The 25,687-nt window shown below is 41.0% G+C and overlaps 1 protein-coding gene across 2 annotated transcripts in view; it reads left to right on the top strand.

The window, feature by feature from the left end:
- GPC6 (glypican 6) overlaps positions 1-25,687 on the top strand; it is a 999,214-nt gene that overhangs the window by 891,901 nt on the left and 81,626 nt on the right. For both annotated transcript variants that reach the window (XM_072994687.2, XM_072994686.2), the window contains exons 5-6: positions 12,870-13,000; positions 19,860-20,003. In XM_072994687.2, the coding sequence (XP_072850788.2) occupies positions 12,870-13,000; positions 19,860-20,003 (275 nt within the window). The remainder of the gene's footprint in view (positions 1-12,869; positions 13,001-19,859; positions 20,004-25,687) is intronic.

Here is a 25,687-nt window from a genome sequence, read left to right as displayed (position 1 = left end):
TACTTTTGTTAAACAATCAGCTTTATTATTTTCTGTTCCACAGTATACCAGTTCAATTAAACCATTCTCTATACTTTGCTTTACATTTTGGTATCTGATATCTGTGTGTTTAGATCTGCCTTTTACATTTGGTGAGTTTGCCATCTGTATGGCAGCTTGATTATCTTCAAAAACCTTTATTTGTGATTTTATATTCACACCCAGATCTTGTGCTAATTGTTTATAGAAAACTAGATCTGTACACAATTCAGATAATGCTGCATACTCAGATTCGGCAGAAGACAATGATATAAATTTCTGTCTAGCTGTCTTCCAGCTTATCAAACTTCCTCCCAAATGCACAGTCATGCCTGATGTTGATCTTCTGGTTGTTAAATCACTACCATAATTAGCATCGGCATAAGCAGTAATAGACAGTTCTCCCACTGGTTCTAAATTTAGCTTTTTATTTTGTGCCTCCTTTAAATACCTAAGTACTCTTTTTGCTGATTGCATGTGCCTTTCATTCGGCTTGCTCACATTCCTAGATAGCAGGTTTACAGCTATAGAGATGTCTGGCCTTGACCATCTGCTCAAATATAGTAAGCTGCCTACCAGTGACCTATATACATCAATATCACATTCCGGGCCATTAATATCTTCTTTCTCGAACTCTATGTTCATAGGAGTTGCTGCACCTTTACAATCCTCCATCTTATACTGTTTTAGGAGTTTTAGTATTTTGCTCTTTTGGGCTATTTTAAATCCTTTCTCACTTCTTTCTATTTCTACTCCCAAGTAGTTACTTATTTCTCCCAAATCTCTCAATTTGTAGTGTTTCTTTAACATTTGGATTGTTACTTCAGCCTCTTTCTTATCTTTGGTGAATATGGCTAAATCATCCACAAATACTAACATTATAGCTTGTGTTCTCTCATTTATAAATAAACAAGGGTCAGCCTTTCCTTGCACAAAACCATTATCTTTTAAAGTTTTAGTTAAATGTTGGTTCCATTCATGGCCACTTTGTCTGAGACCATATAGACTTTTTTTTAATATCCAGCATTTACCTTCCCTTTCAATACCTGGTGGAATTTCCATATAAATCGTGTGTTTCAGGTCAGCATATAAATAGGCTGTTTCTATATCAACATGCCTGGTCATGAGATTATGCTTGGCTGCATAGGTTAAAGCAAATCTCAATGTCTCTGGTCTTAGAGCCGGTGCAAAAACTTGATCATAGTCGTTTGAAGTTTGTGCATACCCTTTTGCCACTAACCTTGCTCTATACCTCACATTACCATTGGCATCCACCTTCCTTTTAAATACCCATCTGGAACCAATTACTTTTGATTTTTCAGGTAGTTTTACTTCCTCATAAACTTTCAGTTGTTTTAATGAATTTAACTCCTTCTCCATTGCCTCTTTCCATTTTATTTGTTCTTTCTCAGGCATATTACATATGTCATTATATGTCTCTGGTTCAGCCACATTGAGACAATAATAGGTCTCAGGCTTGTACCTGTCAGGAGTTTTTCTCTCTCTGCTAGACCTCCTAGGTAATTCTCTGTCCTCCTCGAGAGTTTCCTTTCTTTCTGAGTTGGATGGAATTTCTTTGTCTGATTGCATTTCCTCAGGTTCTACCTCTCCTTTTATTTCTTGCTCTGTTTGAGAGTCACTTTCATCTGCACTATCTTCACTACTCTCATTCCTTTCATGCAATTTAATTATTGTTTCTGGGGGTTTACATATTTTGTCCCAGTTACTGTGCTCATTAAAAGAAGCACTGCTACTTATTACAAGTTTGTTGGTATTTGGCAACCCAAACCTAAATGCTCTCCTATTTTGTTGGTATCCAAGGAAATACATCAACCTGGCTTTCTTCTCACCCTTTCTCCTTATTTCTTTTGGGATGTGTACCCATGCAGGAGATCCAAATACATGTAAAAATTTTAAATTTGGTTTTCTCCCAGTCCAAACTGTGTAAGGTATGTTGTTTATCCCACTGTGCCAAAGAATATTAATATAAAAATTCGCACAAAGTGTAGCTTCCCCCCAATATTTCTCTGATAGATTACTCCCCCTAATCATTGCCTCAGCCATATTCTGCAGAGTTTGGCCCCTTCTTTCAATAAAGGCATTCTGAGTAGGTGTATAGGGAGCGGCTCTCCTGTGAGTAATACCATTTTTCTTTAATATTGCTTGAAATTTGGCATTTGTAAACTCTGTTCCATTGTCAGTTTGTACCACCTTAACCTTTTTCCCTGTTTTACGCTCTACAAATTTGAGCCATTTTTCAAACTCTACATGTACTGCACTTTTATCTTTCATGAGATAGCAGTATCCAAACCTGGACTTTTGGTCTTGGATAGAGAGAATGTATCTGGCTCCTCCTAATGATGCACTTTTGGGTCCAATTACATCAACTGACACCAAATCTAATATATTTTTCACTTGTACATCACTATGTTTCATTATAGGAGCTTTCTTACTCTTGGCTAATTGGCAAGCTTGACAATTGACATATTCATTGCATTGCTTTAAATTAACTCCTACTGAGTTTTCAATTGTTTTTCTCAATGTTTTGTAGTTTGCATGTCCTAGTCTTTGATGCCATAAATGAATACAATCTTTGTGTATACATTTGTTTTCATAGACATTGTTAGCCTTAGTACAGTTTAGTCTATATAAATTATTTCTAGCATAGCAATTCAATTTTTCATTGTTCTTGCTAGTTATTACACATTTCTCCTCATAGAAAGTGCTAACAAACCCATTCTTTGCTAATGAACTCACAGAAAGTAAATTATGCTTCAAATTTGGAACATGTAAAACATCTATTGGTCTAGCAATATAAGGCAATTTCACTTTACCTTTTCCCAGTACCTTAGCACTAACACCATTTGCTAAGCATACTTGTTGGTTGGATACAGGTTGGTAGTTAAATATTAGCTGTTTACTCTTACACATGCTGGCAGTTGCTCCAGAGTCGACAATCCACTCTTCCCCCTGTTCAGAGTTATAAATTTCCTCAGTCAGGCTTAGTGTTTCTCTCTTGCGTCTGGTTTGTTTTTCTTTTCCTTTCTTAAATTTACAGTCTTTCATCAGATGTTTTCTTGAGCCACAGGAAAAACAGCGTTTTCCAGAATGAATGCTTGCAGCTGTGTCCCCCTCCTCCTCACTTTCTTTCAGCTTATCACGGTGATTAGTGAGTTTGGAGTCTCGGAGCTGTTTGTTATCTTTTCTCTTTTGTTCTTCTTCCAACAGTTTGCTCGTTATATTAATTACTGTTAGCTCTGCTTGAGGAAGAATTTCTAAATTGGTCACCAGCTGATCATATGACTCATCTAATGAAGACAGGATAATAAATGCTTCTTGTATTTCTGTAAATGTGATGTTCTTTTCTCGTAAATCCATCAACATTGACTTCATAACCTCTAAATGTTGAAGCATACACCCTCCAGCTTTCAGTCTAGTTCGAAAAAGTTTTCTGGCAATTTGAATCTGGCTTCCAACGTTATCTCTTACGAAGAGTCTCCTTAAATTCTCCCATGCCTTCTTTGCTGAGTTTTGGCCTCTCAGGTGGATAAGAAGACGGTCTTCTAGAGTTAACCCAATAATAGCCAGAGCTTTTGCATTTAGTTTCTTTTTCCTCTCATTTAGGACTGCTGGGGGATTTTCTACAATGTCCCACAAGGCTTCCTTTTGTAGTAGCAACTGAACCTTCTGCTGCCAAGTTGCATAATTCTCCCCATTCAACTTTTTTATGCACAGTCCAGCCATAGACATTTCGTTGGCCATTTTTACCACAGACTGTAGCCACACTACTAGGCTCTCTCTGGTCAGCAGTTTCTTCAATAACTTCTTAAATTTATACCTGGATGCAGTCTGGTGCGCTGTCTGGGCCCATAACCAATTGACAGAGGTGCTGCGTTACCAGACTACGCCAGGGGGCGTAATGGTGAAGTGAACTGCCCAGAGATGAAACCAAACAGACACTGTTGTAGTGTTGAAAGTATTATTTACAATAAAGTCCATATATACAGGGGTAAATACAGCTTCTCTTGGTCTTTATACAGTCCTGGTCATACACAGTAGTTCTTCAGTTAGCAATGGTAAATTACAGTTTTCAGTAACCAAAGATTGTTACCAATGTAAATAGTCCAGCATCCACGAAGTCTTCTCCTCTCACCACGGAGATAGTCTTCCTCCAGGATCTTCTCCTTGCAATATGGCAAGTCTTCATCCAACGATGCAGTAAATACAGCTCTCAGCAACACGATCACCAGCAACACAACAACCAACCAACCACCCAACTATCCAAACTACCCAACAGTTTGTCTCTGTAAGCTTGGCTAGCTTTATTCTTGGATGAACCAATCAAATTGGTTGTCCCACAGCTGCCTCAATTAACCCAGCTGTGTTCCTTTGTTACATGTTGCTTAACTAAATCTGATCCTGTAACAACTTATCCACTGAATTGCGATGAACAATTCTCTAGGTTGACTTTGAGACCTGTCACACCAGCATAACTGCAACACTTTAAATCACAGCAGTGACTCACCACTAGTTACAGATCACCATTAGTATTCCTCGCCATGTGCCCATCACATTGCTCAGTGTAAGACAAAGAATGCAACCATTTTCTTTCAAGAGGAGAAATGCCATCCTGATATTTACCACTCATAAGACCTACATTTTAGGGCAGGGAGGCGTAGTAGTGAAAAATGGCCTGTGATTTTTTTAAAATTGTTCTGTACTAAGGTGATAACATTCTGAACATCATAGTAAAGAGAGGAAAACTTTAATATTTCTCTGCATTGTGAATCTACCCATTAACAAGGTGGGGGTTCTATCTTTGAGCTTTTTGCAATATTGAAAATCCAGTCTTGAGCACAAACACTTTTAATAGAATATTGTTTGTTTATTTTTTTTATTTCCAAGCATGAGAATAATCCAAATAGTAACATTAAAACAATTATAGTGGGATCTAACATTAAGCAGTTTTAGTTGTTCCAGGCAATTCAGTTGTTGTAGGCATCCTTCAGTCTCGAGAGACTATGGTAATGTGCTCTGAATAGAGGTCTTGGAACAGCATCTAGTGTGGCTGAGAAGGCCAATTTGAGAGTGACAATCCCTTCGACACTGAAGACAAATACAAACTGTCCCCTGTCCAGCTCCCTGATTTTGCTGGTTTCGGGACTGCCTCTTTGTCTTGGCCTGCTGGGCAAGTGTTTCTTCAAAACAGGAGACTCCATGATGCACCGCCTGCCTCCAGGCTGAATGTGCAGATGTCAACGTTTCCCATCTGTTGAGGTCCATTCCTAAGGCTTTCAGATCCCACTTGCAGATATCCTTGTATCACACCTGTGGTTTCCCTCTGGGGCGCTTTCCCAGCACTAATTCTCCATACAGGATATCTTTTGGAATCCGACTGTCAGCCATTCTCACAACGTAGGCATCTCTGTTTCAGCAATGTAATGTATACATTAAAGTATACATGCTACAAATTCCAGCTTGTTCTAGGACTACTCTATTTGGAATTTTGTCCTGCAAGGTGATACAAAAAATGAGTCGGGGGCAATGCATATGGAACGTGTTCAGCTTTCTCTCCTGCCATGCATGAAGGGTCCAGGACTCACTGCAGTACAGGAGTGTGCTCAGGACCTACGCTCTATAGACCTGGATCTTGGTATATGCCGTCAGCTTCTTATTGAGCCATACTCTCTTTGTGAGTCTAGAGAACATGGTAGCTGTTTTGCCAATGCGTTTATCCAGCTCAATGTCTAGAGAGAGGGTGTCAGAGATTGTTGAGTCAAGGTACACAAAATCATGAACAACCTCCAATTCTTGTGTGGAGATGGTAATAGAGGGAGGTCAGTCCACCCCCTGGCCCATGATTTGTGTTTTCTTCAGAGTGATTGTTAGTCCAAAGTCTTGACAGGCCTTGCTAAAATGATTCATAAGTTTTTGGAGGTCTTCAACAGAATGGGCAACAACAGCTGCAACATCGGCGAAGAGGAAATCCCACATGCATTTCAGATGGAGTTTGGTCTTCGCTTTCAATCTAGAGAGATTAAGAGCTTTCCATCTGATGTAGTAAAGAGATAGATACCTTCTGTTGCAGTTCCAAAGGTGTGCTTCAACATTACAGCAAAAAATATCCCAAACGTACTTTGTGTGATGGCACAGCTCTGTTTCACTCTGCTTCGGATGTCAAAGGGATCTGATGTTGAGCCATCAAAAACTCCAGTGCCCTTCATTTCCTCATGAAAGAACCTGATTATGTTAAGGAGTCGAGATGGACATCCAATCTTGGGAAGTATTTTAAAAGGCTATCCCTGCTAACCAAATCAAAGGCCTTTGTAAGATCTATGAAGGCCATAACAAATGGCTGTTGTCATTCCCTACATTTCTCCTGCAACTGACTGAGGGAAAATACCATGTCAGTAATGGATCTATTAGCTCGAAATCCACACTGTGATTCTGGATAGACTCTGTCTGCAAGCACCTGGAGCCTTTTCAGCACAACATGGGCAAGCAGCTTCTCTACAATGCTGAGAAGAGAGATGCCACGGTAGTTATTGCAGTCGCACCGTCACCTTTGTTCTTGTACAATGTGATGACATTTGCATCCTTCATGTCCTGTGATACTCCACCTTCCCTCAATCAAAGACTAAAGATTTCATACAGCTCAGTGGTGATGATCTCTTTACAGCACTTCAGCACTTCAACAGGGAAGCTATCCTTCCCAGGTGCCTTGCCAGAGGCAAGGGAATCGAAGGCTGCTTTTATTTCTGCTAAAGTTGGTTCGCTGTCCAATTCTTCCAAGACAGGCAGGCACTCTATGTTTTTAAATGCCTCTTCAGTTACAACATTCTCTCTAGAATATAGCTCAAAGTAGTGCTGCACCCAGCGTTCCATCTGCTGTGCTCGGTCTTGGATGATCACGCCTGTAGCAGTCTTAAAAGGAGCAGATTTTTTGTATTGGACCTAAAGTCTGCTTGATACCGTCATACATTACCTTGATGTTACCTGTGTCCACTGCTATTTCTGTCTGAGAGCAGAGGTGCCAATAATCATTAGAACATCTCCTGGCAGTCTATTGGACTTTGCTATGAGCAACTCAAAGAACCTGCAAGTTGTACTCACTAGGACAAGCATTGTATGCTGCTAGATCTCTCCTCTTTTCCTCAATGGCTAACATCCCCTGAATGGGCTTTGAACCAGTCAGCCATCTTTTTGGTCTTCTTGCCAAATGTGGACAAGGCGGTCTTATACAGTAAACAGCATTCTTGAAATGTCCCCATCGTTCAGGTGCATTTGCACCAGCTGGGCTTGGAAGAGTTTCCTCAAGTGCTTGGACAAATTTCTCCACTTTTCTCTGATCACAAGTCTTGCTGATGTCAATATGTGGTCTTCCTTCCTTTTTTGTGTTAAAAAAATATTTATTTGCTGTTCTACTCTACTACACACCAGGGAGTGACCAGTATCGCCATCAGCACCCTGATAACTGGTTGTTGTGGGTTTTTCGGGCTCTTTGGCCATGTTCTGAAAGTTGTTTTTCCTAATCTATCACCAGTCTTTGTGGCCAGCATCTTCAGAGGACAGCACTCTATGCTCTGGTGTAGTTGGCTTGGGAGTGGAGTATTTATGAATGTGAGATGGGGTTTTGTCTTTTAATTTTGTGGCTGCTGTCACCATCTGCAGTGATATGGAGCCCAAGAAGGTAAACTCTGTCACTGCCTCCAAATCTTCCCCTTCAATTTGCCAGGAGGTGATGGGAACAGTGGCCCTGATCTTAGGTTTTTTTTTTTTTTTTTTTGATGTTGAGCTTCAGACCATTTTTTGCGCTCTCTTTTTTCACCCTCATTAAGAGGTTCTTTAATTCCTCCTCACTTTCTGCCATCAGAGTGGTATCATCTGCATATCGGAGGTTGTTGATATTCCTTCCGGCAATCTTAATTCCAGTTTGGGATTCCTCCAGTTCAGCCTTTTGCATGATGTATTCTGCATATAAGTTAAATAATCAGGGAGACAATATACAGCCTTATCATACTCCTTTCCAATTTTGAACCAGTTACTTGTTCCATATCCAATTCTAACTGTTGCTTCCTGTCCCACATATAGATTTCTCAGGAGATGGATAAGGTGGTCAGGCACTCCCATTTCTTTAAGAACTTGCCATAGTTTGCTATGGTGCACACAGTGAAAGGATTTTGCGTAGTCAATGAAGCAGAAGAATACATTTTTCTGGAACTCTCTAGCTTTCTCAATAATCCAGTGCATGTTGGCAATTTGGTCTCTAGTTCCTCTGCCCCTTCGAAATCCAGCTTGTATCTCTGGGAGTTCTTGGTCCACATCTTGCTGAAGCCTGCCTTGCAGTATTTTGAGCATAACCTTGCTAGCATGTGAAATGAGTGCAATTATACTGTAGTTGGAGCATTCTTTGGCACTGCCCTTCTTTGGGACTGGGATGTAGACTGATCTTTCCCAATCCTCTGGCCTTTGCTGCATTTTCCAAATTTGCTGGCATATTGAGTGTAGCACCTGAACAGCATCATCTTTTAAGATTTTAAATAGTTCAACTGGAATGCCATCACCTCTACTGGGCTTGTTGTTAGCCATGCTTTCTAATGCCCACTTGACTTCACTCTCCAAGATGTCTGGCTCAAGGTCAGCAACCACACTATCTGGGTTGTCCAGGACATCCAGATCTTTCTGATATAATTCCTCTATGTATTCTTGCCATCTCTTCTTGATGTATTCTGCTTCTGTAAGTTTCCTACCATTTTTGTCCTTTATCATGTCCATCTTTGCACAAAATATTCCTTTAATATCTCCAATTTTCTTGAACAGATCTCTGGTTTTTCCCTTTCTATTATTTTCTTTTATTTCTTTGCACTGTTCATTTAAGAAGCCCCTCCTTGCTATTTAAGAAGGTCTCTCCTTGCTATTCTTTGGAAGTCTGCATTCAGTTTTCTGTAACTTTCCCTTTCTCCCTTGCATTTTGTTTCCCTTCTCTGCTATTTGTAAGGCCTCGTTGGACAGCCACTTTGCTTTCTTGCATTTCCTTTTCTTTGGGATGGTTTTGTTGCTGCCTCCTGTACAACGTTATGAGCCTCCATCTATAGTTCTCCAGGCACTCTGTCCACTAAATTTAGTTCCTTAAATCTGTTCTTCACTTCCACTGTGTATTCAAAATGGATTTGGTTTAGATTGTACCTAACCCAGTTTTTTGTTTTTTACTTTCTTCAGTTTAAGCTTGAATGTTGCTATAAGAAGTTGATGATCAGAGCCACAATCAGCTCCAGGTCTTGTTTTTGCTGACTGTATAGAGCTTCTCCATCTTTAGCTGGAGAGAATATAATCAATCTGATTTCAGTATTGCCCATTTGGTGATGTCCATGTGTAGTTGCCTCTTGTGTTGTTGGAAAAGAGTGTTTGTGATGACCAGCTTGTTCTATTGACAAAACTCTATAGCCTTTGCCTGCTTCGTTTTGAACTTACCTGTTGTTCCTTTTATCTCTTGTCTCCCTACTTTAGCATTCCAGTCCCTATAATGAGAACATCTTTCTTTGGTGTCAGTTCTAGAAGGTGTTGTAGGTCTTTATAGAATTGGTCAATTTCAGCTTCTTCAGCATCGGTGGTTGGTGCATAAACTTGGATTACTGTGATGTTGAAAGGTCTGCCTTGGATTCGTACTGGAATCATTCTATCATTTTTTGAGATTGTATCCCAGTACAGCTTTTCCCACTCTTTTGTTGACTATGAGGGCTACTCCATTTCTTCTATGAGATTCTTGCCCACAATAGTAGATACGGTAATTGTCTGAATAGAATTCGCCCATTCCTGTCCATTTTAGTTCAGTGACAACCAGGATGTCAAAGTTTATTCTTGCCATCTCCTGTTTGACCACATCCAGCTTCCCAAGGTTCATAGATCTTACATTCCAGGTTCCTATGCAGTATTCTTTTTTGCAGCATCAGACTTTCCTTTCACTTCCAGGTGCATCCACAGCTGAGCATCCTTTCGACTTTGGCCCAACCAATTTATTAGCTCTGGAGCTACTTGTCCTTGTCCTCAGTAGCATGTTGGATGCCTTCTGACCTGAGGGGCTCATCTTCCAGTGTCCTATTTTTTAGCCTTTTGTTTCATGGGGTTTTCTTGGCAAAGATACTGGAGTGACTTGCCAGTTCCTGCTCCAGGTGGATCACGTTTAGTCAGATCTCTCCACTATGACCTGTCCGTCTTGTGTGTTCCTGCACGGCATAGCCCATAGCTTCTCTGAATTACTCAAGCCCCTTCGCCACGACAAGGCAGCAATCCGTGAAGGGGTATTATATTAATATAATATAAATACAAATTATTATCAGTGTATATATATACATTAATACATTTAGCATGGATAGATTTTATGCAAATCAGCATCTGTGTTTCTTTCCTTGTGCTTCATTTTGTCTTTTCAGGCTGGGCATGTGTCCCTACCTTGAGTCAAATCTTGAGGCTTGCATACATTTCAAAAATGTTTTTCAAGGCCGGTTTGCTACCAGGACATTAAATACAGAACTGATGGCCGTTGTCAGTCTTGTCAAGAAAGGAAAAGGAATTCTGTATTTGAAGGAAACTAATATCCCTTTCATGTACATGGAGGTGGAGAGAAACACTGTCAGAAAGCGCTTGGAGGTTATAGTGCAAAATACCATCTCCTTCTGGATGATGCTAGATGGGGGTCAAGGGTATACTGTAAATAAAGCAGCAGACCCATCACCATCTTTTTTATTATTGAACATTATGCAATGCCTTGATGTATGGTGACATGTCATTAGACAAACGAGCTTGTGGAACCCCAGCAGTGCCATAAAATATCTCTTCCAACAGACAGTATCCAGCTGCATTTTGTGAACCTCATGGAGCATGAAACATGGCTTGTACCTGTACATCGTGGCAGGAATTCAATATTTATCTCCTGTTTGTATTGCAAGGAAATGGGGTCCTTGGGGTCAGAATGAACAGCTGCTTTAATTATAAGATCCCGTATATCACATCAAAGTTTTCACCGTCTTGTGCAGAACTCCAGAATATACCCCAAGGGTTCATTCCAATCAGCGTTCATTTTTGTGATGGATAAGTCTATGTACTGTTGTCTAGCAAATTATCTGTTTCAGGTATCAAGATAAAAGGGGCTTCATGTCTCTCCTGCATAAGGCAATCATATCTGGTATCCATTATTAATGCCATTTTAAAACTCTTTATCACTTCCCTCTCCACCTGTTTTTAGCTAACAATGACAGAAGACCACTCTTGTGAAGAAAGTTTTAACCAGCTTTTGGTTTTTGCAGACTTGATAATGTATAAAAAAGGTTTACCTGCTGTAATTCCACATGAATTGTTTCTATATTTCAATTTTCCATCTGCATAGCACTCTCCCACTCACCCAAGTTACATACGTTGTTATTGTATATTGGAGAGAAACACATGACTGAAATGACCTGCACAGGCAGGAAGGCACACAGATGTAGAGGGGCCTGCCTGCGCAGACTGGTTACCAGGGTGCGCCATATTTCATCCCAGGATGCCAGAAATCAGGCCTGGGCAGCCTATGGTCTGGAGCACACGTGATCCCAGTAAGCCTCTGTCTTTAAAACAGTTCTGTGGGTTCACACTCCTCTTCTCCCATATTACTATTACAAGTGCTACTGCTCAGGGGATGCTGCAAAGAGTCACTGCAGTGTAGGGCCACTGTAGTTACCATTACTGTTATTGTTATTGTTGTTGTTTAACATCCTTGACTGTGCACCTCCCTTTAGTGCTTCCCATTTGGAAGTATGCCCCCACACTAACAGCAAATGAAAAAACCTCATTCCACTAAGATCATTTGCCTTGCCTTATAAGTGTGAAGGCAAGAGGAGAAGGGGACGACAGAGGACGAGATGGCTGGACAGTGTCATTGAAGCTACCAACATGAATTTGACCCAACTCCAGGAGGTAGTGGAAGATAGGAGGGCCTGGCGTGCTCTGGTCCATGGGGTCACAAAGAGTCATACACGACTTAACAACTAAACAACAACAGCAACATACCAAGGCAGACCAGCAATTTGTCTGGTTCCATATTGGCTATAGTTTTCTTCCCCAGTCTAGCACCCACATGCTGTTCTGCAAATTCTGTCAAAGCATGCTGGCTGGGGATGATGGGAATCCTAATCCAATATATCTGGAAAATGCCAGGTTGAAGAAATGTTGACCAAATTGGCAAAGATCTTTTCTCTAGATATTTGGAGATGCCTAGGTTTGGACCTAGGAATGATCTCTTCCACAAAGTGCATGTCTTCTGCTGCTGGACTGTGGCCTTCACTTACAATAGGCCCAGCTAGATCCACGCTTCCAGTGACGTACACATGGAAGACTCATGTTCCGAACAGAGCTCCATCCTTGTTGATAGCCAAGACCGTATTGTTCCACATGACTCTTAGCCTTTCCAAATGTTTTTAAAATTGGCTCTTGGAAGTGTTTTCCACCTGTTTTAAGGAATGTGTTTTAAAAAGAATTGGCTTCAGAAATTTGTTCTTTAAAACTCTTTTTAATGTGCTGTTAAATAATAATTTTATCTGTTGTACATTGCTTTGGAAGCCCTAGCAGGCAGGAAAACAATAAATAAAGACATACGAGGACTCCATCTTCTGGTAACTGGTAATTGTGCATTTGCTGGAAGCCTATTGTATTCCCTCTCTCCCCTTGCCTACACTGGAGATGCTCCTGATTTCCATTGTCTCTCAGTGAGGCAAAGAAAAGATTCTGATGCAGAATTGTCTAAGGATGCATTGTAATGTACCATATGAAGGACCATAGTTCGTTGCTATCTGAGTTTTGGCTTCTCTGTCTTTTTACAGATGCTATGCTTTTAGTAGCAGACCGATTAGAGGGGCCATTCAACATCGAATTAGTAATGGATCCTATCGATGTCAAGATATCTGAAGCCATCATGAACATGCAAGAAAACAGTGCACATGTCACAGCAAAGGTATTAAGAACACATTTGGTATTAAATATCTCCGCCCAGAGACCTTTGGGTAGTGTGGGCGGCATATAAATTAAATAAATAATAAATAATAATAAATAATAGTTGCAAAATTGTGCCATTCTCTGTTGGTTTGTCAGAAATGCTGCTTCGCCTGCAAAATCAAGCACAGATACTCTTCCACTCTGTTGGTAGTTATCAATGTTTGGAAAAGGTATTTTTATGGACTGTAGCTTCCCAAATCCCACATGTTGGCTATCCTGGCTGTGGGATTTGGGGAACCATAGTTAATGGGGTTTTTCCCCAAAAAAATGTTGAATGACAGCAAGCAGTGATTAGTGGGCATTTTGTTCTTTATCTTCATTTCAGAAGAAATGGTCAAAATCACAAGTGTCTTCATAAACAAGTTGTAAAAAACCTTGAGATTTTAGAAAAAAACATGAATTGGGGAAAAATGAAACTGACAGATTTACTCATCATGACAGAGGACTTTGAATAGGTCATAGAAGACTATTACTGAATCGCTCTGCGTTAAGCCATGTTTGTTATGTTGAGTAAGGGTTGCGACCTGTTAATCTGATGGGCTTCATCTTTAACAGCTACATGCCAGGTAGATACAACATAGTTACTTGCAGGCTGGGAACAGCTGTACAGATTAGATTTTGGATAGTGCGGGTAGGTGGGAATCCAAGGATTTACCCAAATCTCTACCAAAATCTGTAGTTTCCATGGGGGATTGGTTCCAAGCCTCCCCATAGATGCTGAAAAGTGTAGGAACATAAATGCTATATATATCATAGTCTCTGGTTCCCTCTATTGGCCGGTTCTGGTAATACACCTTGGCAATGCATGTTTCTGGAGTTTTTTGTTTAATATTTTCAGGCAGCAGATAAGTGAAACCACAGATATTGATCTTATAGATACGGCAATCCTGCTATATATTTATTTGGCTAGTATCTTACTGTCAGTCCACCTACACAGTGAATTAACTGCTGAATGCTAAGCCAACACTTAAAAGCCAGTGTGCTTACTGGATAGTGATAGACTCAGGAAACCTGGGTTCATATCCACATTTGACCATGGAAACTCACTAGGAAGTGGCACTAGTAAAATCACTCTCAAAATATGTCACATAACTTGCAAACTCTGTTAGAGTCACTGCTAGATACTTCAAGCAGAGAGGGGCAGAGAGAGTAGGAACAGATATCCTTCTTTTCAATTGTGAGAACAAGGCCTGTTCTCTGGCACTTAAATTTTATCATAGTTCCTAAGAGGGAAGCCCAGTTACAGAAACACAGCATACACATTATTGACTGAAAGCCAAGCTGTGAGGATGGCCAGTATTAACCTCTAAAATTAAAGACTATAATTCTTTCACACATCATCAGGGACTTGAAGGGAAAATACACACTGTTTGCTAATCTCTGCATTTACTGTGTATGTGTATGATTATGGATGCAAATACCTATTTAGAAAATACCAGTGGCAGCATAAAAATAGGAGATTGACTATCACCAGTTTGACTGGCTCCCACTGCATTATTTTCAATTAAGTAAGCCGGCCACACTCTTCCAAAAGAAGAAAAATTGGGAAATGTTGTGCTTACCACTCAAGCCCTGAGGAATAGTCAGTAAAGATGGGCTAAAATTGGGGGGAAAGGTGATTAGTCATGATTTGTAATTCATCCAAGTTCATGACTGATGAATTTATATTTTTTTCTGATTAATTAATTTGTCAACTCATCTTGATTTTAAAACTCTATAAAGTGTCCCCTCCCCCGGCACTAGAGACACCAGAATCGCATAGAAGCTTCTCCTGACTCTCCTCTAGAAGCCCTGCGAATATTAGGTTTTGGATATCTGAGTTATACAACCACAAAAGTGGGTCCCCTCAGGAAAGTGCCCTTTTGCAGCTGGCTTAGGGAAAACCCAGTCTCCACCAAACGAGGGACTGTAGAGGAGAATCCAGGGAAGCTTACCTGTTATTTCGGTGTCTCTAGGTGCCTGGGGGGAGGACATTATACAGCCCAATGAATGACAAATTGAGAATCTCTAAAAATTCTTTGATTTGTATTTGTTGTGGGCATCACTTCTAATGAATATGAATTGACAAATTAGCCATTTTTTATTAATTTTGCAATTTGTTTTTTAATCCATGTCCATCTCTAGTAGACAAGTCCAATAATTTGTATTAAAAAGTCAATGAACTGTCTTTAAGAGTCATGTTTCTGCCCTGTGTTGTTATATTAGAGCAGTGGTTCCTGATGCTTGGTCCCCATATGTTCTTGGACTACAACTCCCATAAGCCTTCATCACTAGCTGTGCTGGCCAGGATTTGTGGGAGTTATAGTCCATCTGGGGATCCAAGGTTGGGAACCATTGTAGAGCAAAGCCATCCTTCTCTGATATTCCAGTTTTACTTCAAATGCCTTTCCTTCAGGCAAATATCCTTTTTTATTATTTAAAAAGTGAGCAGTTGATGAGTGTAGGCATCCTTCAGTCTCGAGAGACTATGGTATCGTGCTCTGTATGGAGGTGTTGGAACAGTGTCTTGTGTGGCTGAGAAGGCCAATTCGAGAGTGACAATCCCTTCCACACTGAAGACAAATCCAATCTGTCCCCTGTCCATCTCCCTGGTTTTGCTTGTTTCGGGACTGCCTCTTTGCCTTGGTCTGCTGGACAAGTGTCTCTTCAAATTGGGAGAGGCCATGATGCACCGCCTGCCTCCAGGCTGAACGCTCAGACGTCAAGGTTTCCCATCTGTTGAGGTCCATTCCTAAGGCCTTCAGATCCCGCTTGCAGATGTCCTTGTAACGTAGCTGTGGTCTCCCTCGGGGGCGGCTTCCCTGCACTAATTCTCCATACAGGAGATCTTTTGGAATCCGACCATCAGCTATTCTCACGACGTGCCCAAGCCAACGTAGATGGCGCTGTTTCAATATTGTATACATGCTGAAAATTCCAGCTCGTTCTAGGACTACTCTATTTGGAACTTTGTCCTGCCAGGTGATACCAAAGATGCGTCGGAGACAACGCATATGGAAGGTGTTCAGCTTCCTTTCCTGCCGTGCACAAAGGGTCCAGGACTCGCTGCAGTATAGGAGTGTGCTCAGGACACAGGCTCTATAGACCTGGATTTTGGTGTATGCCGTCAACTTCTTATTAAGCCATACTCTCTTTGTGAGTCTAGAGAACATGGTAGCTGCTTTGCCAGTGCATTTATCCAGCTCGGCATCTAGGGAGAGAGTGACAGAGATTGTTGAGGCAAGGTACACAAATTCATGAACAACCTCCAGTTCTTGCATGGAGATAGTAACAGAGGGAGGTGAGTACACGCCCTGGCACATGACTTGTGTTTTCTTCAGGCTGATAGTTAGTCCAAAGTCCTGGCAGGCCTTGCTAAAATGATTTATGACTTGTTGGAGGTCTTCAGCAGAGTGGGCAACAATGGCTGCATCATCAGCAAAGAGGAAGTCCCGCATGCATTTCAGTTGGACTTTGGTCTTCGCTCTCAATCTAGTGAGATTAAAGAGCTTTCCATCTGATCTAGTCCGGAGATAGACACCTTCTGTTGCAGTTCCAAAGGCCTGCTTCAGCATGACAGCAAAGAAGATCCCAAATAGGGTTGGCGCAAGGACACAGCCTTGTTTTACTCCGCTTTGGATGTCAAAGGGATCTGATGTTGAGCCATCAAAACCTACAGTGCCCTTCATTTCCTCATGAAAGGACCTGATGATATTAAGGAGTTGAGGTGGACATCCAATCTTGGGAAGCATTTTAAAAAGTCCGTCCCTGCTAACCAAGTCAAAGGCCTTTGTGAGATCTATGAAGGCCACCAAGAGTGGCTGTTGTTGTTCCTTGCATTTCTCCTCCAACTGTCTGAGGGAAAATACCATGTCAGTGGTGGATCTATTAGCTCAAAATCCACACTGTGATTCTGGATAGACTCTGTCTGCAAGTACCTGGAGCCTCTTCAGTACAACACAGGCAAGTAGCTTCCCTACAACGCTAATAAGAGAGATGTCATGGTAGTTATTGCAGTCGCCCCTGTCTCCTTTGTTCTTGTACAATGTGACGATGTTTGCATCCTTCATGTCCTGTGGTACTCCATCTTCTCTCCAGCAAAGACAAAACACTTCATACAGCTCAGTGGTGATGATCTCTTTGCAGCACTTCAAAACTTCAACGGGGATGTTGTCCTTTCCAGGTGCCTTGCCAGAGGCAAGGGAATCGAAGGCCACTTTTATTTCTGCTAAAGTTGGTTCACTGTCCAGCTTTTCCAAGAGAGGCAGGCACTCAATGTTATTTAGTGCCTCTTCTGTTACTACATTCTGTTTAGAATATAGCTCAGAGTAGTGCTGCACCCAGCGTTCCATTTGCTGTGCTCGGTCCTGGATGATCACGCCTGTAGTAGACTTCAAGGGAGCAGATTTCTTCTGTATTGGACCTAGTGCCTGCTTGATACCGTCATACATTCCCTTGATGTTACCTGTCTCCGCTGCTATCTGTATCTGAGAGCAGAGCTGAAGCCAATAATCATTGGAACATCTCCTGGCAGTCTGTTGGACTTGGCTACGAGCAGCTCTAAGAGCCTGCAAGTTGTACTCACTAGGGCAGGCTTTGTATGCTGCTAGAGCTCTCCTCTTATCCTCGATGGCTGGAATCAGCTCCTCCAAATGGGCTTCGAACCAGTCAGCTGTCTTTTTAGTCTTCTTGCCAAATGTGGACAAGGCAGTGTTATAAACAGCGTTCTTGAAGTGTTCCCATCGTTCAGGTGCATTCGCATCAGCCAGGCCTGGAAGGGTTTCCTGAAGCGCTTGGGCAAATTCCTCCACTTTTCTTTGATTGCGAATCTTGTTGATGTCTATACGTGGTCTTCCTTCCTTTTTAGTGTAATACAATCTGTTCGCAGTTTTATTCTGCTACACACCAGGGAGTGATCAGTATCACAATCAGCACTCTGGTAACTGCGTGTGATCATAATACTAGATAGGCCAGAACGTCTAGTGAGGATCAAATCAAGCTGATGCCAATGCTTCGATCTTGGATGTCTCCAGGAAACTTTGTGTTGAGGCTTTGTATTAAAGAACGTGTTGGTGACACAAAGACCATAATAACAGCAAAACTCCAGCAAGCGTTGCCCATATTCATTCATCTTCCCAATGCCAAAACGGCCTAGACAGTTGGGCCAAGAGTTGTGATTAGCACCAACTCTAGCGTTAAAGTCTCCGAGAATGAACAGCGGCTCTCTCTCAGGGACTTTTTTGATAGTAGCTGCCAAATCGTCATAGAATTTGTCTTTAACTTCTGTTGTGGATGACAGTGTTGGTGCATATGCACTGATGAGGGTGACCAGTCCCGCTGATGAGTGGAGCTGCAGAGACAGGATTCTTTCACTCCCCACAGTAGGTGGAACAATGGATCTCAGCAGAGTATTTCTCACCGCAAAGCCAACACCATATTCCCTGGTCTCGTTCAATGGTTTTCCCTGCCAGAAGAATGAGAAGTTTTTTTCTTTGACAGATCCCATGTCTGTCAATCTCGTCTCTTGCAGGGCAACAATGTCCATCCGCAGTCTACTCAGTTCATTGTCGATGACAGCTGTCTTGCGCACGTCGTCTATTTCCTGCAGGTTGTCAGAAAAGCCAGGGGTCATTGTCCGAACATTCCAGGTGCCCAACTTTAGGGCAGATGTTTTCTTCTGATTGTTGCATGGTGCAGTGTTATTGATCTGCTTTTCGGCTCTCCCACCATCAGAAGTAGCCCCTGGCATCATGCTCTACGCCAATCGAGCAAAATGTATAACCAGTAACTGCTAGTTCCTATGTTATTTCAACACTGTATGCAAAGCTGGAGTGTCCTCTCCAGAGCACGAAGCCTGGGTAGAATAATATGGAGGATAGGCTGTTACCCAAGCAGCAAATCCCCCCTCTCCACGTCACTGAAATAGTCCAATGGAGAGGCAAGAGCCAATACAACTGGTTCCAGCGACATTGCAGGAGTTGGCAGAACAACACGAACTGTCTACGGGACTCCGGCTCCAGATTTTGCCTCGAGGTTATCTCCTGAAGCCTTTTCCATCAATGGATATAGCCACAAGGCAGTGGAGGTTTGAAATCAGAGTTTTCCTTCTCCTAGATGAGCAGTTGATGAGCAAAGACATTATTTGATGGCAACAATTTCAGAGCTGTGAGAGCCTAGAGTGAGATTTGAGTGAACATTTTTAAGCAGAATCTTTGGAAGAAACCACAGACTATCACAGTAAAACAAAGCCCAGAGAAATTCTTCAGACTTGAAAGGAGGATAAGTGGATAAGTGAAGGTTTGGTACTTACTGTAAGGTAAGCCATATCAAGGACATGCTGAGGATATTTTTAACATGCTAAATAATTTGACAAAAGCCGAAAGTGTTGCTCAATAGTTTCTGGCCAGCAATGGGGAGTGCCCCCTGAATTTTAGGGGTGAAGAACCCATCCATGTTCAATCCAGAGTCAGCATTATTGAAAGAAAAAAAGAACACTCAAGTATTCTTCATTCAGTCTTTCCCATGGCATCTGTCAAGTATCTGTGAAGTAAAACCCATTGTGGAACAATTGACAGAGAAGTATGGTTTTGTTATACGTGACACTGCTTGGTCATCCTACTTAGTTTATATAGTTTGGTGGATAATCTTGGACCAATAAATCCACTAACAAGCTATGAGCAAACCAGTATCCAAAAGTCTACTTAGTACGTGCTGATGGTAACATTGCTGACAGATTACTTTCTCCAGGTTACCGAATGTATTATTTGTTTGACAGGCAGGACTATGTTATTGCTAGATTCTACTGTGAGCAAACCTTCTGTGTAACATGGTTCTTGCAGGTCTTTCAAGGATGTGGACAGCCTAAACCAGCTCCAGGTTTAAGATCTTCCCGTTCCATTCCTGATAACTTCAATGTCCGTTTTCGTCCCTATCACCCTGAGGAAAGACCAACAACAGCCGCTGGTACAAGCTTGGACAGGCTAGTAAGTAATATTTATGGTACAGCACTCATGGCTGACAATAAAATGAGGAAATATTTATTTTGAACGTTGACCCTCATAGCATTTGTGTGACATTGTCAAATCAAAATATGTGCTGCTATAAGTAGGGCTCAGTGAGATGTTTATTGCAGTTTATTTTCAAAAGAATTTAATAAATTTCACACATGTATTCCTAACTGCATTGGCTCGAAATTGAGATTTTAATAATTTAAATGTCAGAGAAATCAAAATTGACAGATTTGCATGCTTAGCTGTGGAGTTAAAATCCTTTGCATTCAAATGTGTAGTGTGGAACAACTGCAGCCACATATTTTTTATGAGAAATTCCTTATCTTTAATATCTCTCTGGCAGGCATCGGCAACCCTGAAAATGGTAGGCACATTAGCCACCATGGTCATCTTCAGCCTAGGAATTGAAGTGCTGATTGAATGTGGATATGGGGCAAAATGACATGAATGAATTTTCCTGCTCATGAGATATTTTCCTATGAAAACACACAGTGGCAAATGCTCTCTTTTGGAAGCCACTATCACAACAAAAATTCTGTGTGTCATGTGTAGCATTTGCCACTTCATTTTCCCTTGGGAAACCAAGTTTTTCTCTTCCATTCAGTGCCAAAATGTTGTTAAACTAGAATGTTATGATCCATTTATCTCATCTCATTCCTCTCTTCAGTTTGGGTTGTAGTAGTGTAGTAAGTCAAAACAGGGATATTCATACATAACTACACTTTCAGGTCCCCCCTACTCCTGATCCAGAAACACATAAACATATACGAATATTTTCAGAAACCCAAAAATGAATCAGTTCAAATCATCTCCAAGACAGCTCCGGATGGGTCGGTCCCAATCTGTACGGCAAATATGTGACTACAAATCAGATTGAATGGTATTTGCACATCCTTTGTAGTAATATTTCACTACACAGCTATACAGAGCCATTATAGCAATATCATAATTTGCTAATATGGTTTGAGCAATTATTGTTGCATAATATGAATGCTTTTAACAAGTAGAAATACTGGACAATTATAGCCTGTATGCCTGCTTAATCAGCGCTCTTTCTAAAACCCTGTAGTCCTACTGAGCCCTGAACTGAAAGCATGTGAGAATAGCCCCTCTGGCAACACACATAAGGCTAGAGTATGGAGAGAGGCCTCATTTCAGCTGAGGAAAAGCTCTTCACTTCCTGGATCATGAGTGACAGGCATAAATATCATATACATCCAAATCTTACACTACTGGAATGTGTGTTGAGTATCGATCATGTATAACCTCACTGCCTTATTTTGAAAGAGATGTGAATCCTTGTTCCCATTGTAGCACACAGTATCACAGATAAACATTGAAAGCGGAAGGTCTTCTTTTGCCCTGGGCATGCTTTGTGGAATTTGCTGATACTGTACATATTAAGTGTTATCAAAGACATTGTCACCACCTCAGATACATCCAGCTAACATCAGCCCAGCCCCTCTCCCATCTACCTCCACCACCAAAGCAGAACTTAACAGGCTCCTTAATTCATAAGCAAAGAGCTCTGTGACAAGGGCAGCAGCAGGCAGTGGGTCAACTTGTCCCTCTGCCTCAGAGCATCGCAGAATGTTATTTTGTGAACCATTACCCCTGGAAATAACTCTCACAGGCTATACTGACAGTAGGATTCTGTGAGAGGGAAAAGTTGCCTTTCTGAGTTCCACTCTTGCCTTCTCCACGGTCTAATGGCAAGTGGGTCGTACTGCAAATGTAAGGCACTATTTGATATACCTTTCACCAGTTATATAAGCTATTGCTCTTCAGGATGAAATGGCAAAAGCAGCTTTTCAACAGCTAGATCGGTTTCTGTCAGTGAGAAAATGGAAAATGCCTACAACTGAAATAAGTGATGCTGTGCCACTCACATTAAAGTGCAATCATTCCAACTCCTAATTAACTTTACAATAAACTCATTTTTACAGCTTCAGTCATAATTTAATAGGTACTTATTGTTGTTAAGTGTCCATATGCATAATGTATCTTCACTCACTAAAGCTCCATTAAAGAATTCACGTTTCATCCAAGCCAGGACAACAACCAAAATGTTTTATAACTACATTAAAAATATTTACTGGTGTTTTGATAATCAGAGACATCAAGCACAGTATATCCTTTTATTCTCCCTCAGACCAAAAACAAACAAACAAACAGGGGGAGACACTACAAGGCACTTACTCTAGAGGAATCCTATTCAAGTATATCTGTTGAAGATTACTCCAAAATTATTTATGACATCCAAAATGAAAAAAATGAACCTGTCAGACGTAGAAAAGATCAGGAAAAGGATGCATGGTCATAGAAACAATACAAATGCAGGAAGAGGTGATACCTTTAATCGACCATTAAGAATATAAAACAAAACAAAAAGCAAACAGTGAGCTTTCAATGATAAATCATCTTCTTCAAGGCTATGCATCAAATATTTGTAGGTAGCTCCAAAATTGTATGCTGTCATTTATGTTCCAAAGCCACATGGTCGATGTTGAGGCTACATTAGCTTCTTAGTTGGAAATGGGTGCAGTCTTCCCCCTATGGAGGGGGAAGGGAATGGTTTCAAGCCCCTCCTCAGCTAGTAATTTGAGATTTATAACCCTTCTCAAGGACAGTCATGCAGTCTGAGGCCACCTCACTTTCCCCCTTTCCGCCTTTTGGAAATTCAAAGAATTTCTTTTTAGCTATTTTTATTTAATCCCCTAGCCCAAAATACATTCTTAGGTAATGCCTTTATCAGACCACCAAAATCTAAAATGGCTAATTTCTGAGTCCTTCAGAACTGCTGATCAAGTGGATGTTACACAATATGGTATGGAGAGAGAAGCTGAAAAGTTCTACAATCACCCTGAACGCATTTTATAACCAAAGGATTTGTAGTTATTTAAGTCCCAAAATGGGACTGTAAGGCTCAGTTATTTTCTTTGTAAGAAATGCAGTATTTTTCATGAGAGCGCATCGTCCAGTCTCAAGGGCCAATGAGAGGACTATCAGTCATGCATTTCTCTCACCTGCTAATTCCAAACTTAGAATGTTCAAGTGAGAAGATAAGATGTAAAATCCAACATCATCATCTAGCAAGAGAATTCTGTATGATTCAGGAGTAGAACGTTTCAGCCAATAGGAATACAGCAGTGCATCTACATGCACATTTGCAACCATAATGTCAGCACTAATATGCCCACACAGCTTATATTTGAGGTAGATGAGAATACGTCTCCTTCTCAGGCTGCTGTGTGCCACCCTTGACTTCAGCAGCATTAGGGTCATTGAGCCGGAGGCACTCCTAGTCATGGATGATTAGTGTAGACCCACTGAAATCAGTGCAGCTTGAGTTAGTTAAGTTCTCACTCATATGGCTGATATTCCACAAAAGCCCACATTAAAATATAGCAATAGGTCTTTAAGGTGCCACAAAATTTTGGGTGTGTGTGTGTTTGTGTTGTTTTGTTTTCTGTTTATTATTGATATACTGTATTAAGGCAGATAATTGTTTCCCTCGACTGAAAAAATAACAAAAGACAAAAATATGCTATTAGCATAATAGTGTAATAGCACGTATCTGAAATAAAGAGATTTTTTGAAAGCTTTGCAGACACATTTTCTTCCACCCCAAATACATCTGCAAATAAAGCTACAAAATCAGAATCTGGATCATTCATGGAGCATTGTCTAAAATATCTGAAAAATGCTATTTCTCAGTTTACAGGGATAAGAACCAGTACTGTATTAATAAAATCAAAATAATCATTTTGTTAAGTATTTTACTTTGAAAGCATTATTAGGATTGCTGCGAGTTGGTTCTGGCTTGACAACACATGAATAACTAATTATGGAAAATACACTGCTTTCTTTGAGTATTTTAGCCTCACTGGAGTGAACAGATGCAGCATACGCTATCCAAGTGGGCTGGGAATAAGTGAGGGTTTGAAGTCATTGTTCTTCCCAGCAGCGTGAGTCCAGAATCTGCTGTAAAACAAAACAATTTCCAGGACCAGGAGAGCAAAATATTTTAGAGCAACACCTGTATGTTTGTAGCTGTATTGTCACTTCTGACAATCTGAACTATGAGCAAAACTCCCTGTAAATCAGGCAGTCTTTGCCAAGTAGCTTTTTGTGATGCTGCAAGATTATCTTCTGGATTTTTGGAGAAACAGTAGGCAAATTACTATGCTTCTTCCACAATCATAAGCTGCAGCTAATGGTTATCACCATCTCTTGAAAAGGAAAAAAAAAGTATGGGTTTCCATTCACTTTTATATCTGAGTTTGTCATTTTTCTATGGAAAGACAATGTATTCACTGTGACATATAAAGGCATAGTGAAGGTTGATAAAACCTATAATTAAATAGTACTGTGAATAAAGATGTAAATATTAACCATATTTTTAAAAAGACAATAGCAATAATTGTTCATCTCCCCTCAATAAATCATATTTGGTTAGGAATTGACAAGATAGTAAAAGTCTTTACCTAGCAGTAGAAAGTTTAGAAGAAGTTGCCGAGTAAGCAAAAAATGCTAGACTGTAGAGTCCTCAACAGAAAATACCTTTGTTCGGATTCTGGCCAGAGTTGTGATCCTGTGTCCACACACCTATAAATGTTTATCACACTGAGCTCAGTGGGACACAGTTCTGAGCAGAGATATATAAGAACACACTGCAGGCCTCTGTATATGAAGAAACATGGAGGAACAATTAATGGCTATGATTCAGTAGATATGGAAGAGCATTGCTAGGTCTCATTTCAGTGTTGCTAAGGTACGAGTTGGAAGCTCAAGGAATTCTCCGGTTCTGCAGATGGGGAGAGAAATCTCAGAATGAGCAGTGATAGAATTAAATCTGGCGCACCAATCCTTATTTATTCTCAGCTGGGACCAGGGTTCACCGGCTCAACACAGGGATGGTGGTTACCGCTGCAGCTTCGGAGCACATTTTGCCTCTAACTAGTTGCCAAAGAACTACAAGTGCCACCATCCAACCTTTGAGCTGCAGTATTAACAAATGAGTTGTTTTTTTAACCAGGATGTGGGGCCCATTAACCCAAATCCCCCTTCTGCCTATTTCCACAGTCAGCTGGTCCTAAGCCTTCTCTGTGTTGCCCATGTCACATGACCAGGGCCTGCGCCTGTGACATCACAATGGCCCATCTTTTGTTCTGAAATGTCAAGGAATGGGATGCTCCTGAGCTGGCAACCCTAAACTAAGGGGCCATTAGTAGAAGAATCCCTATTCTAAAAATTTTGCAAATCACAGTTAGGGCTTTAAAGGTAATACAGTCGCATAGTGACGTTAATCCGTTCCGGATTAATAGTCGCTATCCGGAAACATCACTAAACAGAACTAAAAACCCCATAGGAACGCATTAAACTCATCGTTCAGCAAAGATCCTCCATAGCGCCACCATTTTCGCCGCCTCGGTAAGCGAGGAAACCGCGCGAAAATGCTTGTGGCGGCCATTTTGGGCACCCAGTGGCCATTTTGGAACCACCGATCAGCTGTTCTAAAAACATCGCAACATTCCCTATCTAAATATCGCAATGTGATTGCATTAGTGATCGCAAAAAATAGATCGCTATGCGGATTCGTCATTAAACGGTGCGCTTGTTATGCATGGCACCACTGTACATTGAATTGGGCCAAG

The sequence above is a fragment of the Pogona vitticeps genome, chromosome 3, assembly GCF_051106095.1.
Source record: "Pogona vitticeps strain Pit_001003342236 chromosome 3, PviZW2.1, whole genome shotgun sequence".
Taxonomy (NCBI): domain Eukaryota; kingdom Metazoa; phylum Chordata; class Lepidosauria; order Squamata; family Agamidae; genus Pogona; species Pogona vitticeps.
This window is presented reverse-complemented; position numbering and strand designations above follow the sequence as displayed.